The sequence below is a fragment of the Leptopilina boulardi genome, unplaced genomic scaffold, assembly GCF_019393585.1.
Source record: "Leptopilina boulardi isolate dan_hultmark-lab unplaced genomic scaffold, ZJU_Lbou_2.1 LbouV2_1, whole genome shotgun sequence".
NCBI lineage: Eukaryota > Metazoa > Arthropoda > Insecta > Hymenoptera > Figitidae > Leptopilina > Leptopilina boulardi.
In genome coordinates this window covers 356,859-372,008 of record NW_026137640.1, presented here as the reverse complement: position 1 = coordinate 372,008, position 15,150 = coordinate 356,859, and the positions used below count along the sequence as shown (strand labels likewise).

Below are 15,150 nucleotides of genomic sequence, written 5' to 3'. Positions count from 1 at the left end.
TGAGTGAGGTCGAGTTTCTGGTCAAGTGTTTTTAGTTAGAAATGCAACAGAAGGCACTTCTGAGTTCATTTCCAAAGGCACTTTAAAATTTAAGTGAATTTTATTTTTAATTTACGACTTTCAATTTTTCTCATTTATAAGACTTACAATAATAATAATAATAATTATTATTATAAAAAAAAAATTGTATTTGCTTTCTGTTAAAACTCTTTTTTTAATATAATAATTATTATATTATTTTATTTATTATAATATATTTTAATCAAAATTTATTTAAAAAAGAAATATTTTTTTTAATTCAATTTTATCGACTCTTAAGTAGTAGAAGTTCGGACTTGATCAGACAGATGTCAGAACATTTACTCCGAAAAAGGATTATTAAATATTTTTTTTTTAATTTTACAAGAAAAAATAAAAAAAGAATTTAAAAATAAAAATTCAACAATGAATATATGAATAATAATAACGAATAATAATAATAATAATAATAATAATAATAAAAAATACAAAAAAATATAATAAATAAATAATTAATATTAATTAATAAATAATAAATGCGATTTTCGATGATTTTTTGCAGATTCGTCAATGGAATTTCAATTTGGCGAAGGTCGTGAATGTGTGAATTGCGGAGCAATTTCCACACCCCTTTGGCGACGGGATGGAACTGGTCATTATCTCTGTAATGCTTGTGGTCTTTATCACAAAATGAATGGCATGAATCGACCACTTATCAAACCTTCCAAGCGATTGGTAAGTAAATCAAAGAAAAAAAAATATTACCATTTATTATAGAAATCAGGAAATTTATCAACTTTGAAGAATTTAATAAACTCTTATCTTATTTAAAAATATTTCGAAAAAAAAAAATATTTTTAATTATTTAAATTTAAATTTTTTAATTTTAATTTTTTGTAAAATTTTAAATTACAATTTTCTAAAAAAAAATTGTAAAACATTTCCTATTTTCTATATATAAATATAACCATTGCACAAAAGAGTACTTCCGGTATACATTAGCAAAGGGTCAGATCTCCGAATTCCAGACTGCAACGAGACGACTTGGACTTTGCTGTACAAATTGTGGTACACGAACAACAACATTGTGGAGGCGCAACAACGAGGGCGAACCAGTTTGTAATGCTTGTGGTTTATATTTTAAACTTCATGGTGTCAATCGACCATTGGCGATGAGGAAGGATGGAATTCAAACGAGAAAACGAAAACCAAAAAAGACACCCGAACCCAATGCTCGAACATCGAATGGAGATCATGAAACATCAGCCTCAACAACATCTTCCCCATCTAATGGTACAAAATCACTTTTTTTTTTCTCTCAATTTTTAATTATAATTTACCATAAGGTCTCTCTAGCAAAAATCATCTAGGATTGCTTCATTATTTTCAAAAATAATTATTTATTAGAATTTAAAATTTATTTTCTGAAAAAATAAACAGAAATATTTTTTATTGATTATAATAATTATTTAAAAATGAAGCAAGTCTAGATAATTTTGCGCTTTATAAAATTATAATTTTATATAAATAAATATTTTTTTCACTTACTTAAAAAAAATGATGATTTTAATTTTCAATGTTGCAGAAGGTAAAAGTAGCCATAGTCAGCAGCATCAGCAGCAGCAGCATCAGACAGATGTACCAAAATCATCATCGAGTTCATCGACAACGACGGAAAGACCAGTTTATCTTGGTCATACATCACTTCTTCCAACCGGAAGTACGCCAACTGTAAAAACGGAACCGCGAAGTTGTGAAGGTGTCGTTGCCCAACCATATTCATCATATTATCCTCATCCTCATCAATTGAGTACACCTACAAGTGAACATCAACAATCTAGTTATTATGGAGCTCAGGAAGCACCTTATCATCATCAACATCACGTCACTGCAGCAGCAAAATTATTAGCTTCCTCTTAGTTCTTTTTTTCTAATCTTATTTAAAAAAAAAACGAATTTGAATTTATCTCTAAATATTATATTTCCTTGACAAAAATGACAAATTTGAAAGACTCGAGAAAAAATTTCCATTTCCGTGACGAAACGAATGAATATTTCTTAAAATTAATTATTTCGAATTTTATAAAATAAAAATTTGCCTAATTAAACCCAATTTTTTATTTTGATGAGCTTTTCTTTTTAAAACAATTTTCATATTCAATTTAACGAAAATTTGATTAAATGGAAAATTTATTATTAAATTAAATTTCAAAAAAAAATAACTATTACATATAAATTTTATGGAATATACATGCGCAATCCCCTCGCAGTTAATTTTGAAATTAACATCAAAATTAATTTCATCGTTAAAAGTGTAAAAAATTATTATCATTTTATTCGGTTCATTTTTTTTTTTTTTAATAATATATACGTATGCAATTTCTCTTGATGAATGAATGATGCAAAATGCATTTAAATGTAAAAAAAAAAACTATCCTTAATCTTTTTCTTTCTTTTCCCTCTTTTTGTAGAGTGGCACGAAAAATCGACGAGATTTACGGCCGCAAAAACCAGTTTGAGATATTCAATTCCTAATGCTGACTCTCGCGATGTGTGATATTTAAATTATTTATAAGGCACTCTACACAAGTGTACTCCTGTGTTTATATAAAGAGAAAAAGAATTTGTTCGGGGGAGACAAAGAAAGAAAAAAAAAAAAAGAAATGAAACGATAATGGAATATATGGTATCATTCGAGGCGAATTCTTTTTCTCATAAAAAAAAAAAAAAAAAAAAAAAAATGTAAAATATATTATAACACTCAATTTTGTGCTTCACCTATCACGAGCGATATTTAGAGGCTGGTTAAGTAGTACAAAACGCTCGTGATTGGTCGATGAACTATTTCTTTGGCTTTGATGAAGCGCACTCTTAAAAAAAAATAAACAAAAAACAAGCAATATTATAATACGGTCCGTCCCATTTTGCTGATACTTAAATAAAACGAAATCAATTAATTTTAGAGAAAAAAAAATAATTTTTTTTCAAGACAAATTGTTATTGTATTTTAGATTCTTATTTTTCAATTCAATTTTGCTTTTAGAGAATCGTGAAAAAAAAATTTATGTATTCAAATTTGTCTTGAAAAGACTAATGATAAACTCAGAATTTAAAAAAATAACCATCATTCAAAAGATCTATGATTATTGATTTTTTTTTATTATTAATAATAAATATGTTCGAAATTTTTATTTTTTTAAAAGACATTTCGAAAAATAAATTCTGAGTTTAAATCAATCATTTCACATTTATAAAATTGTAGATGAAAAATCTGACTGTAAATAGTAAAATTTATAAATATAAAAAAAATTATAGATATGTAATATGAACATTAAATTTAAATATACATATACTACTATATATATATATTACTATTAGGTAACTTCAGTCTGTACGTCAATAAAGTATGTTCTCTTTTTAAAAACTATATCGTGCGTATTTACATACATTGCCATTTACTAATAAAAATAGTTTACAATTAATAAATTTTAATTTAAAATTCTAAAAAAAAATGACTAAACATTAACACCTGATATAAGAGAAAAAATTTGTTATTCTTTTCAGAAAAAAAGGAATTATTAATAATCATTAAATAATAATTTTTACAAATAGTAAAATAATTCAAATAAAAAAAATAGTGAAAATAAATGTAGTGAAATTCTAATTTTATTTTTTTTGTAATCTTTTAACGTAATAATATCAGATTGAAATTTCCTGTCACTGAACAAAGTTTATTATTGAATTAAAGAATAAATATTAAGAAAAAAAAAGAAAGATTGAAATCATGACGTTTTTTTTTGTTTGTGAAATAAGTGAATGTTATATTGTTATAACCAAAGTGTTATGATTGAAGGAAAGGGTGTTAGATAAATATTTTCTCTCCGCATGTTACATGACATTGAAGGGGATGAAGACCCGCCCACGATTAATTTGATTGAACCACCCTCTTTATCAAACATCGGTGTGTGTATTCTTCAAAGAACAAGCAATTTGTCAACCTGCGCGTTCACATAAATTCTCAGCAAAATAGAATTCAAATGATGATCAGAGTTCATTTCGTGAAGTCATAAAAATTACTCTCGCATTATATTTATAAAATTCCTTTAATTTTTTAAAAATAATTTATACAATTCCTGCATAAAAATGGGTAAGTACCATATTTATTTTTAATTCTTTTGTTTAATTTATTTCTTTTTTTGTTTGCCAATTTATATATTTAGAAAATAATTATATATTATACAATAATTTCTAAATATTTACTTTATTCAGTGTAAATTTCCAATTCCTGCTTTTTTATTTTAAGTTGAAAATAGTTTTTTTTTGACAAAAAAATTCATTAGAAATTTTGAAACAAAAAAAAAAATTATAAAATTTGATAAAGCAAAATATTTTTAAATTTAAAATATATTAAATGTCGAAAATTTGTCATGTGAAAAAAAATAGGAAGATCATTGCCAGCTCCAGTAGCATGTAAAGTTTGTGGTGATCGTTCATATGGGAAACATTATGGAATTTATTGTTGCGATGGATGTTCTTGTTTTTTTAAAAGATCCATTAGACGTGGAGTCATGTATACGTGCATAGGTAATTAAAAATTAAATATAAAATTTGTTTATCAAAATTGTCAATTAGTATAAAAATTATTTTTTAAAACTCCTTTTGTTTTTGAGATTATTTTTAAAAAATTATTAATTTATTATTTAATTTAATTAAAGCAGGAAATGGAAATTGTATAATAGATAAAGCAAGAAGAAATTGGTGTCCACATTGTCGTTTAAAAAAATGTTTCGCTGTTCAAATGAACACTGCAGGTAAGCGAATTTTATATTTATAAATTTATGATATAATTAAATAAAAATAATATAAAAAAAAAATTAAATTAAATGTTGAAAATATTTTAAAATAATTTTTGCATTTAGAAACAATCAAATCTGTAAAATTGGTTTCGAATATACTAAAAAATTTCTAATAATTAAATTTATCAAATTATTTTTTTTTTAAATCCATTAGATTCTTTTCATAAAAGTTACTATAACTTTGTAATTGTCCATAAAATTACTATAAACTGGCAAAAAAAAAAAAAAATTATTCCATTATTTAATAAAAATTATTATTTTCCTTAAAACAACAAAAAGAAAGAAATATAAATAAATATTTGAAGAACTCTGATTATCGCATTCGAGCAGGTGACAGAAGAGGCAAATAAAGCCGCGTGCCGGTCACACGTCTGACCATACATGAGTATTATGTCAACACCATAAATTGACACGAAGAAAACTAAAATCACGTCGAAAAAAATTTATTTATCTAAATCCAATTATATTTATAATCAAAGATATCTAGAGAAAAAAAAATAAAAATCAAGTGAATTAATCTATTATTTTGAATTTAGCTGTACAAGAAGAAAGAGGTCCTCGCAAAAGAAATAAAATAAGCCCATCAAGATTTTCATGGAAGGCAAAAATTCAATTATCGGGACGAGAAAATTTGAATTCTATTCAAGAAGAAGAGGAACAAAAAAAATTCAATTCATTTCCATTGAAACATATTAATACAAGAATTGAACCAATCTATGAAGTTAGAAAATCAAATTTTATTTTACCACCATTAATAAATCCAACTATTGCTTCGAGAATTATTTTACCTGGTAAAATTATTATTACACTTTCAATAATAGAATTTTTTTTTAAACTTTCTTTCTTTTTTTTTTTTTAGTTGAGAATATAAATATTCAGTATGAAATCGCAGCGCAAATATTTCTACTAACTATTAGAAGAGCACGTCAACATTGCGATTTTCAAAGATTGAATATTCAAAATCAAAATTCAATACTACGTCAAGGTTGGGCTTCTGTATTTATTCTTCATGCTTCAACATTTCCCATGCATTTTATTCAATTGTTAATAAATAAACGTACCACGGAGAAAACTACATTGAATTCATTAATGACAGCGCGAGCATCACTTTTAAAATTACAACTTGATGAAATTGAATTTTCCGCATTGGAAACTCTTTCCCTTTGTCGACCTGGTTTGTATTTATATATATTTTTTAAATTTATTTTCATTAACTAATTATTTCAATCTAATTTTTATTTTATTTTGCAGAATTAACAGAATCACCAGATAGTTTCGATTCTTTATCGAGAGCACGAAATTCAGCATCAGAATTATTGTTACGTCATCTTCAGAGCCATGAAAATCGAGAATATAGAATTATACAAATAATGTTAGTTCTATCAATTCTCACTGCTTGTTGTACAAGAGAATTGGGAATTGCTCTTTTCTCACCAATTATTGGTGATTTAGCACTGGATCATGTAATCGCTTCTATAATATGAGTCACAATAAATATTTTCTATATATATATATCTCACAATAAATAAAATTACTATTTGAACCCTAATAAATCCGAATTTTGTTTCTTAATTAATTCTGATACTGATTTTCAATTCTTTCGAATTTATAATTATAATTTAATTTCGCGTGTAATTTTTTTTTTCTTTTAAATTTCGTGATATAAATTGACTTTAGGAAGAAAAAAATTTTAATTTATTTTTACTCTGCTTTCAATTTAAAAACAAGATGAAAGTTCATTTTGAAAAAAAAAAATTGGAATTTATTTCTAAAAAAGTAATAAAAACTTACGTGAGAAATCTTGGAGATTTTTCTTGTTGTCTTTGAATTGTATCACATTTCTCATATGGTCTGGAGCAATTTTGAATTCTATTTCTGAAAATGGTTCCGAAAAATTCAGGAAGATCATCATCTTCTTTTGAGTCGTCATTTAGACAGACGAATTTCATCAAAACCAAATAGGATAGAAAACTTGATTTTCTCTCTGAAAAATGTGAATCAATTCAAATAAATAAATTTTAATTTTATTAAGGTAATATTAGTGATATATATTTAATATAATACTTAAAATTACAAAAAGGTTTGGCTAAAACTTTGTGGGAAATTTTCTCACGCAAATGAAACTTACATTTTATATTTATTTCACCGAGAAATCGTGGCAGATTTATCAATTTTTTGATAACAAAAAAAAATGCAGTACTCTCGCGACCGTTGAAGACATGAATATCACAAACATCATCGTTGAAGCCATGGAAAATCATCAAAAAAAAAAAAGAAAAAAAAAGTGTAATATTAAATATATTCATATTAAGTAAAATAATAAATTAAAATTTAATTTCAGTAATTATAATTAATTTAGCATCACAAAAAAAAATTTAATTAAAACTTCGAATAAAATTTTCTCACGAAAGAAAAACTTACATTATATATTTATTTCACCGAGAAATCGTGGCAGATTTATCAATTTTGTGATAACAAAAAAAAATGCAGTACTCTCGCGATCGTTGAAGACATGAATATCACAAACATCATCATTGAAGCCATGGAAGATAATCCAAAAAAAAAGAGAGGAAAAAAAAAGAAAAAAATGTTAATTATTTTCATTTATAACATTGATTATAAAAAAATTTTAAAAAAAATTAATTATAAATTAAAATAAATGAATAAAAGATTGAAAAGAATGTATCTCAATTTTTTTCCCTCAAAAGTATTTCACACGTTTAAACTAGTTGAACGCAAATGCAACACAATAGGAATGGATTAATAGTAAAAAAAATTATAATCATACCTTTTCAAAAAATAATCCCCGATTTTACACCATGAACAGAAATAGAAGTTGAATTCAATTTAGATAATAAAACTGCAATGTGTCTCAATTTTCACCGATTGGATTGCACAGCCCTTTATCTGTAAAATAAGTACAAAATATATTAGTAATAAACTCTTAATAATTACTAATTAAATAAAATCATATTACCTTTATTTGAATATAATTTCACCGTGTGATACTTCAATAAAAGTGAAAATTTGTCATCAAGAGCTTGAAAAACGCTATTCATTCAAATAACAACAGCTTCAGTTTGAATTCCCAAAATGCTTAACTATATTACTTATTGAAAAATAATTAAAATTACGAATTTTAAATTTGAATTATAATTTATTTTAATTTTTAAAAAACTTAATTACTTTTTTTAATATTAAAAATTTTATTTCTATATTCAACAAAATTTAATAGTAAAAAAAAATTTGAAAAAAACATAATTTAGTTTTTTTTTGTTGTATGAAAAATAATTTATATTAAATTTTTAAAAAAAAATTAAAATCAAATTAATTTTTCAAATTTAAAAATGAAGAGAGAAGACAAGTTTTTTTTTAAATAATTGGAAAAATTACAATTGAAATTTTTCTTTGGCACTTTATTAACATAACAAATTACAAAGTGTAAGTATGTACAAATAACTACAATAATATGGCGTAAGAAACTATGATTAAGTGTTACAATGCCTACGCGGAAAAAAAATGATATGTCATATATCGTTCAATTTTTTATACGTAAAAAACAACATAATAAACACCATTAACTTCGAAAAGAAAATTAATAATAAATGTTATATACGTATAAGAGACGTAACAATTTCAGAATATGATAAACATATTTTTTACTACTTTACTTTTTCATTTTAAATATTTTTAAAAAATTTTCATATAATTTAATTTGATATCTATTTTTTAGAATTTGTTTTTTAAACTCTTTGTAACTTTATAAAACTTTTATAATTAATTTTTAATAAATTGTTTAAAAAATTTTTTAATACTTATTTTAAGTTAGTAGAGTTTAATAATAAATTTAATTTACAAATTTTTTTTTTTTTGAACGAAACAATATTTAAATTAGTACGAAGAAAATAAGACATAAGTTAATTTTTTTTTAAACTTTGCTTTCTCAAAAAAAAAAGTTAAAGCTTTTTATTCATAAAAAAAAAAAGTTTGGGCATATTTTAAATGCCAAGGCACCTTTTTGAAAATGCTTTTTACTTAACATATTAATATTCCTAATGCGCTATTATTTGTTGAGCAGCATTTCATATTATAAACGAAATGATTTTTTATTAGTCGATGTAAGGGGGGAAAAAAATAATAAATATTAGTGTTACAACTTAAAAAAAATTAATATATAGCACATTTTTTAGATCACTGAATTACGATCTTTTTTTTAAACGAATAACTATATACTAAAATTTAAAAAAAAAATACAAATACAAATAGAATTATATTAAGTAGACAATTAATTTTTAAGTCGTAATTCAATTCGTTTTTAGAATGAATTTTTTTTCTATTTATAAATGATAAAACGAGCCACTTTTAGTGAACTTTATATATATATATATATATGTATATATAAAAAAAAACAATTTATACAGAGACATAAATGCTTCAAAAAAATTTTTTTTTATCAAAAGGAATGTTTTTTTTTAATAAAAATAAAAATTCGAGACAAATGTACGAAAAAAATGAGGTTCGATCTTTTCGAAATTAAAAAAAAAAAGATGAGAATTAAAAAAGATAATGAATTTTGTAAAATTATTTTAGAGTTAGTAACAAAAAAAAAAAAACTCTTCGTGAATTCTTAAAATAAAAAATTTCACATGGGGAAAATTAATTAATATTTAAATTTGTTGTATTTGTACTTACGATACCGATCTTCTTCCGTTCTTCTTAGTTGTCTTATTAAATCGCTGGGTACAAACCACAATCTATCGACATTATTTAATAGAGCTTCCGTTATTTGACAACAAACCGCTGCCATATTTACTTGAGCACTTAAATCCGTTCGATCACGTGGATAAATGTAGCGAGGTGGAAATAGCGATGGTGCCACAATCATAGCAACATTATGAATTGACATTTTATTTGAGTTTTGATTCTCAACGACGAGCATTAAAAATTGCAATAATGCCTTTAATGTACATCGATGTTCAACTGGTAGTAATAGCACCAAAAGATTTAATGATAAAGCGAGATCACTTGGATTTTTCACACCTATAGAAAAAAAGAAAATAAATACAAATTATTATTTAAATAGTAATGATAAAAATTTATTTAAATAATAATTAATTAATAAAAAAAAAATACTTGACTTACCGTGACTTTGATAAAAAGCATCAATGAGTTCAACGGTGAGAAGAGGTTGAGGCAAATCACGTAAAAGTTTCTTTAAAACAACTGATAAATCATTGCACGGCGTACGCTTAAAAAGTGAATCCATTTCGTTTGGTTTACAATAGAAATCATTTTCCAATTCTGAACACAAAGTTTCGACCTAGAAAAAAAATATAATTAGTTATAAATTTAGAGAGAGATGTAAATATGAAAATTTCAATCTTATTTACTTTTTGTTTATGGCCACCAACACGAAGAATACCTTCTTCTTTAACACCACGTTTCGTTAATTCGGATAAAATTTTTTGAAACACTAATGGAATATTATTTTCTTCACTTGTTATTTGAGTATCACGCAAAAGTAACGTCGATAACGAAACACCAAAAAGATTACCAGCTGTAAATTCAATAATTATTTTCATTTCAATAAAATAGCAATTTTAAATTTTCATTTCAACAAATGAGAAATAAATTTGAATAAAAGATTAATTGTATTATAATGGTATGAGTAATATATTAGTATGAGTAATATATTAATATTATATACAAGAAATATTTTAATATTAATAAATATTTTGCAAATAAATACCTTTTGGTATGCGTTTATTTGGTTTCCGTTTGGTAAGAGGAACATTGTATTTATCATAAACGGCAGTTAAATCAAGCCATAGTAATGATTGTAGTCGAGTTAATTCACGTTGCGATAATAATTCAATACCAAGACCCTCACAATTTTCATCGGTGATAAATGTATTTTCAGACCAAACTTTTGATTTTGTTTCATTTGCCTTGCACATTTCTTCAAAACTAAGATGACCATGTGATGATGTACGATTTAAGGGTTTTGCAGTAACACTTTCATCACGACTTGGCCGCGACATTCCGTATAAACTACTGTGACTTCGGGTAACTGTTGCGTGGCCTCCTGAATTCCTCCTAGTGAAAATAAAAATAACAAAAAAAAAATAAAAGAAAACTTTAGAAATCGATGAAACAAAATTAAGTCATGCAATTAGTCTAATGACTTTTTTTCTTTCTCTCTCTTTCTCTCATACATACTTAAGCGTTGATTCCTTTGGAACTGATAATTTTTCAACTGCCGTGGATTCCACACCGGTAACTTCTCCAAGATCACTACCACTTCGCCTTGGTAACACTGATCTTGGTATGTGTATCGTTCCTAGTCTTTGATATGCGGTTAATTGAATTCCTTCTGCAATTTTTTTTTTAACAATTTGAAAATGAATTTTTCATTTTAGTTAATATATATTTTTTTCAAATTAAAAAAAGGTATATAGAAATAAATATATAAGAAAATAATTATAATTTGTATTTCTTATATTTCGACTTTACTTTTTTTTCCCTGAACAAAAGGTAAAGAGCAGTAAAATAAATACCTACATTTCGAATTGTTTTAAATTTTGCTGACGAAAAATAATAAAAATCATTACGTATAATTCGATATTATTAATGATTTTTAAATTAACAATTAAATAATATACGAGAAACTTTTAAACATTCGAATATTTTTTTTTTCTATGATAAAAACTGTTATTTAACACAACAAAGTTGCCACGCTACTACGTATTAATACAAAGACAATACTATTGCTTTTATAACCAACTTGTATTTGATAAGGTTTACTGTCGGTAAGCAAAAAAAAAAAGTTGTTTATTATTATTATTGTCAACATTTGTGAACAAATAGAAAAAAAAACTATTTTTTTTTTACCAACAATAAGTGGGATTTTTTTGAATTGATTTAAAATTTTCTATTTAATATTTTACAAAATCTTTATTTAAAAATTAATTATTTCACTGTTTTCTTTTTTTAAATTATTATTCATACAACTTTTTTTGTATGCATTGCTATTGTTAACTCTGGGATAAATTGTACTTTTGTAAACATATCTATATTAAATTAATTACGAAATAAATAATTGTTCTTTATTATGTTAAATTACTTTTAAAAAGAAATCTCATAAAATTTTTAAATGTAAATCATTTATAGGGTTTGTTTGATTTAAAAAAAAAACGAGCCTCAGAAAGTAATTATAAAGTTAAAAAGAAAAAAAAAATTACCTGAATCACTGGCAACATCTCCACGTTGAGCCCAGTGTCCAGATCTTCGGAAAATTTCTTGAAATGGAACTGGAGTTGGCGCTGCAACTGATGTCGATGACGAAACATTTGTAATTCTACGTCCAGCTTCTTTGCCATCGTGAAGATTTCGATGAAATATGGATACAAAGCTCGGAACATTTACACTAAAATAAATAATTAAAAATTATATTTATTTTAATAAAAACTATTTTCATAAAATAATTTTTATTACATGTCGTTTTCGAAAACTTACTTTTCATGATGAGTATCAATAACCCCAACGTTTGGAGGAGACGGTGGAGAAATTCCTTCAGGAGTTTCTCCTGAAACAGAATCAAGAGAGTCAGGAGTAGCACTTCGAGATCTTGTACCTGTACTGGAAACCTATGAAAGAAAAAAAGAAAGAAATTATCATTTTTCAAAAAAAAAAAAATGTTTAATAATTTTCAATCAACAATTTTTTACCTCTGCATCTTTAAAAACATCTCTAATGTCGGGTTTTCGAACACGTTGCCTCTGATTGAAACGTTGCTTTACTGTATGATTGAGTGATCGTACACGTCGTTTTACAGCTTCTGCTTGTGCACGTGACAATGGTCTCAAAACTGCTCCTAACTCTTCTGGTTGAATTTCTCTACCAGCTTTCCAAGGTTCGGTTAATTCTCCTAAACCTGCTGCTCTCAACCATTCTGCTTCCTCTTCACCTTCTTTAATTATAAAACCACCCCCCAAAATTAAGAATTAATAAAATTTCCCAATAAGTTACTAATTGAATGTTATTAAATATTAATGAAATTTCTTTTAATTGAAAAGATTTGTAAAAAAAAAATTTTTAATACCATCGTAACTTCGAGGACTGCATTCTTCTTCAAGATAATCATCTAAAATCTTTGTTTCTTCCATCACTTTCTTGTAAACTTCCCAACATTCTTGTGGATTGTTACTACCACCAAAACCAGCTCCATTTCCTTTATCCATGGTTCTTTTCTTTCTAATAATTAAATTTTAAATGCAAATTCAATATTTTACATTCATATTGTGAGCATATCGTTTTATTTTATATGTATTCCTTTCAAATTTATAATTCTTCTGAGTCTGAAATAGAAATAAAAATTTTATTTATTTTATTTTAAGATTAACTGTTTACTTTTATTATCAATTACTTATCTGCTATCAAGATAAAATTGAATTTTCGCAATAAAATCTGATATTTTTCTAATAAAAATAAAAAAAAAAAAATTCATTTTCAATTTATCTTAACTAGAAATTACAAAGAATTTTAATTATTTACTTTTTACTCCTATAAATATTAATTTTTAAATAATTGAGGTCAGAAATATTTTTTTTCGGTAACAGTAACACATCTGTTGTTTACAATTTAAAAAACAATATTTAAATAATAATCTTCCCGTAAAAAATATCATCTACTATCGAAATTGTTTTAAAATTGAAATTTACTTTTTCTCTACCTATAATTTATTCCATAATAATTATGTTCAAGGTGTTTTTATTTATTTTCACTCCCGAAATAAAAATAAAACAAAAAAAAAAATATATCACATATCAAAAGCATATCAACAAATTTCAAAATGCACAAGAAACATTTTTTTTTTTTTTAATTCTTCTTTTATCTGATTTCAACAAGAAAAAATTGCATAAAGAATGGGTCATAAAATTCCTTGATGTCCAGAAACGAAACACGTCACGAATTATTACGAAACATAACCTCGCCATTTGTATATGTATGTATATATATATAGAACTTAACGAAATAATACAGAAATGAGATTCAAAGATTTGTTTTCATGAATGGAGTCTCATTATTTACAAAGATAATCCCTTCCATCAACTACACGACATCAATGAAACCAACATTGTTGATAAAAAAAAAATCAATAAATAAAAACACACTACTTATAGATTTTGAAAATAAAAACAACATTGGATGTGAAAAAAATAAATCAAAAAACAAATAAGTGACAATTACAGATGAAAAAATAACTATATCAGCATCCATTGAATGTTTGTAACAATATTCGTAATTTATTCAAAAATGAACAGCGCCCATACCCATACCACGAGGAACAAGAAGATTGCTGATGGTCAACCACGAGCCTATGAACATCAAACATGTCCTGATTTTTAATCCAACAGGTACTTGTTGATAACTAATTTAATCTTCTTATTCACTCTCTTTATGTTGTTTCGACACTTTTTCTTTTCTTCTCTTCGTTTTCTGTCTTGAATTCACCGTCAAGAAATTTAACGCGCTTTTTTTTTCTCTATTACACTGACTACTACACAGACACACACACGACAAACGACAAATCCCACTTTTTTTTTATAATTAATGTTGTAGCACCTGAGTGCCATATAATTAATTCAAGAAGTAGACGCCATCTTCTGTCGTAATTTGTGCTAAAATCTCAATGTAAACAACATCGGTAATGTAGAAAGTCAACCTTCAAATCGTTTCATCTGTAGGTAGTGATCCATTGCGCAAATCGCGCAACTTCGTTCTAGCCAATCAGAATTTAGCGCGCGTATTTTTTGAAAAACACAAACAATGAGAAAACTAATTTGCAAAAATAACTAAACAATTAAAAACTCTTAAAAATTTAATAAAAATACTAAAATATATTTTTTTAAATATATAGAAATATATAAATTAATAATTAATAATCAATTATTAATTATTGATAAACTAATAATTAATTATTCAATTATTTTCCCCTTGAAAATTGTTTTTTTTCGCTAAAAAATTTTAATTGACAAACAAATAAGAATTGCTTGACAGATTTTTTTTTCATAAAATATGTAATTAAAAATTTTATTATTAAAAAAATTATAGATTAGATATATACGAAATATAAATTTGTCAAATTAAAATTTTTCTTAATAAAAAAAAAAATATATGCGAAACAAACGAAAAAAAAAACGAGAAAATCGAGTATTTAAACGGCCTTATTTACATATTCGCGTGAAATGGAAATTGTTCACTATAATCTTTTGTA

The 15,150-nt window shown here is 24.8% G+C and overlaps 3 protein-coding genes across 8 annotated transcripts in view; 2 read left to right on the top strand and 1 right to left on the bottom strand.

Moving 5' to 3' along the window:
* Window positions 1-2,382, top strand: part of LOC127281631 (GATA-binding factor A-like) — a 64,878-nt gene extending 62,496 nt beyond the window's left edge. For 3 of the 4 annotated variants that reach the window (XM_051305480.1, XM_051305556.1, XM_051305705.1), the window contains 3 exons: window positions 581-753; window positions 1,032-1,311; window positions 1,604-2,382. In XM_051305480.1, coding sequence (XP_051161437.1) covers window positions 581-753; window positions 1,032-1,311; window positions 1,604-1,938 — 788 coding nt within the window. In that variant the 3' untranslated portion in view covers window positions 1,939-2,382. The remainder of the gene's footprint in view (window positions 1-580; window positions 754-1,031; window positions 1,312-1,603) is intronic. The other variant, XM_051305626.1, reaches the window with a different exon arrangement.
* Window positions 2,383-3,885: 1,503 nt separating this feature from the next.
* LOC127280692 (nuclear receptor subfamily 2 group E member 1) lies at window positions 3,886-6,364 on the top strand. Of its 2 annotated transcripts, none has more exons than XM_051304004.1 (6): window positions 3,886-4,165; window positions 4,462-4,602; window positions 4,737-4,829; window positions 5,411-5,665; window positions 5,734-6,048; window positions 6,126-6,364. In XM_051304004.1, the coding sequence occupies exons 1-6, from the start codon at window positions 4,162-4,164 to the stop codon at window positions 6,356-6,358; spliced, it is 1,041 nt and encodes a 346-aa protein (XP_051159961.1). In that variant the 5' UTR covers window positions 3,886-4,161; the 3' UTR covers window positions 6,359-6,364. The 2 variants fall into 2 exon arrangements, with proteins under 2 accessions (XP_051159961.1, XP_051159875.1); XM_051303918.1 differs by having other exon boundaries at window positions 4,734-4,829.
* Window positions 6,365-8,849: 2,485 nt separating this feature from the next.
* On the bottom strand, window positions 8,850-14,533 carry LOC127284627 (rho GTPase-activating protein conundrum). Of its 2 annotated transcripts, none has more exons than XM_051311339.1 (10): window positions 14,207-14,533; window positions 12,976-13,231; window positions 12,602-12,843; window positions 12,390-12,520; window positions 12,116-12,300; window positions 11,094-11,247; window positions 10,624-10,970; window positions 10,265-10,431; window positions 10,017-10,194; window positions 8,850-9,914 (listed from the first exon to the last, which is right to left on the bottom strand). In XM_051311339.1, the coding sequence occupies exons 2-10, from the start codon at window positions 13,112-13,114 to the stop codon at window positions 9,535-9,537; spliced, it is 1,923 nt and encodes a 640-aa protein (XP_051167296.1). In that variant the 5' UTR covers window positions 13,115-13,231; window positions 14,207-14,533; the 3' UTR covers window positions 8,850-9,534. The 2 variants fall into 2 exon arrangements, with proteins under 2 accessions (XP_051167296.1, XP_051166512.1); XM_051310555.1 differs by having other exon boundaries at window positions 14,213-14,532.
* Between the last annotated feature and the right edge of the window lie 617 nt (window positions 14,534-15,150).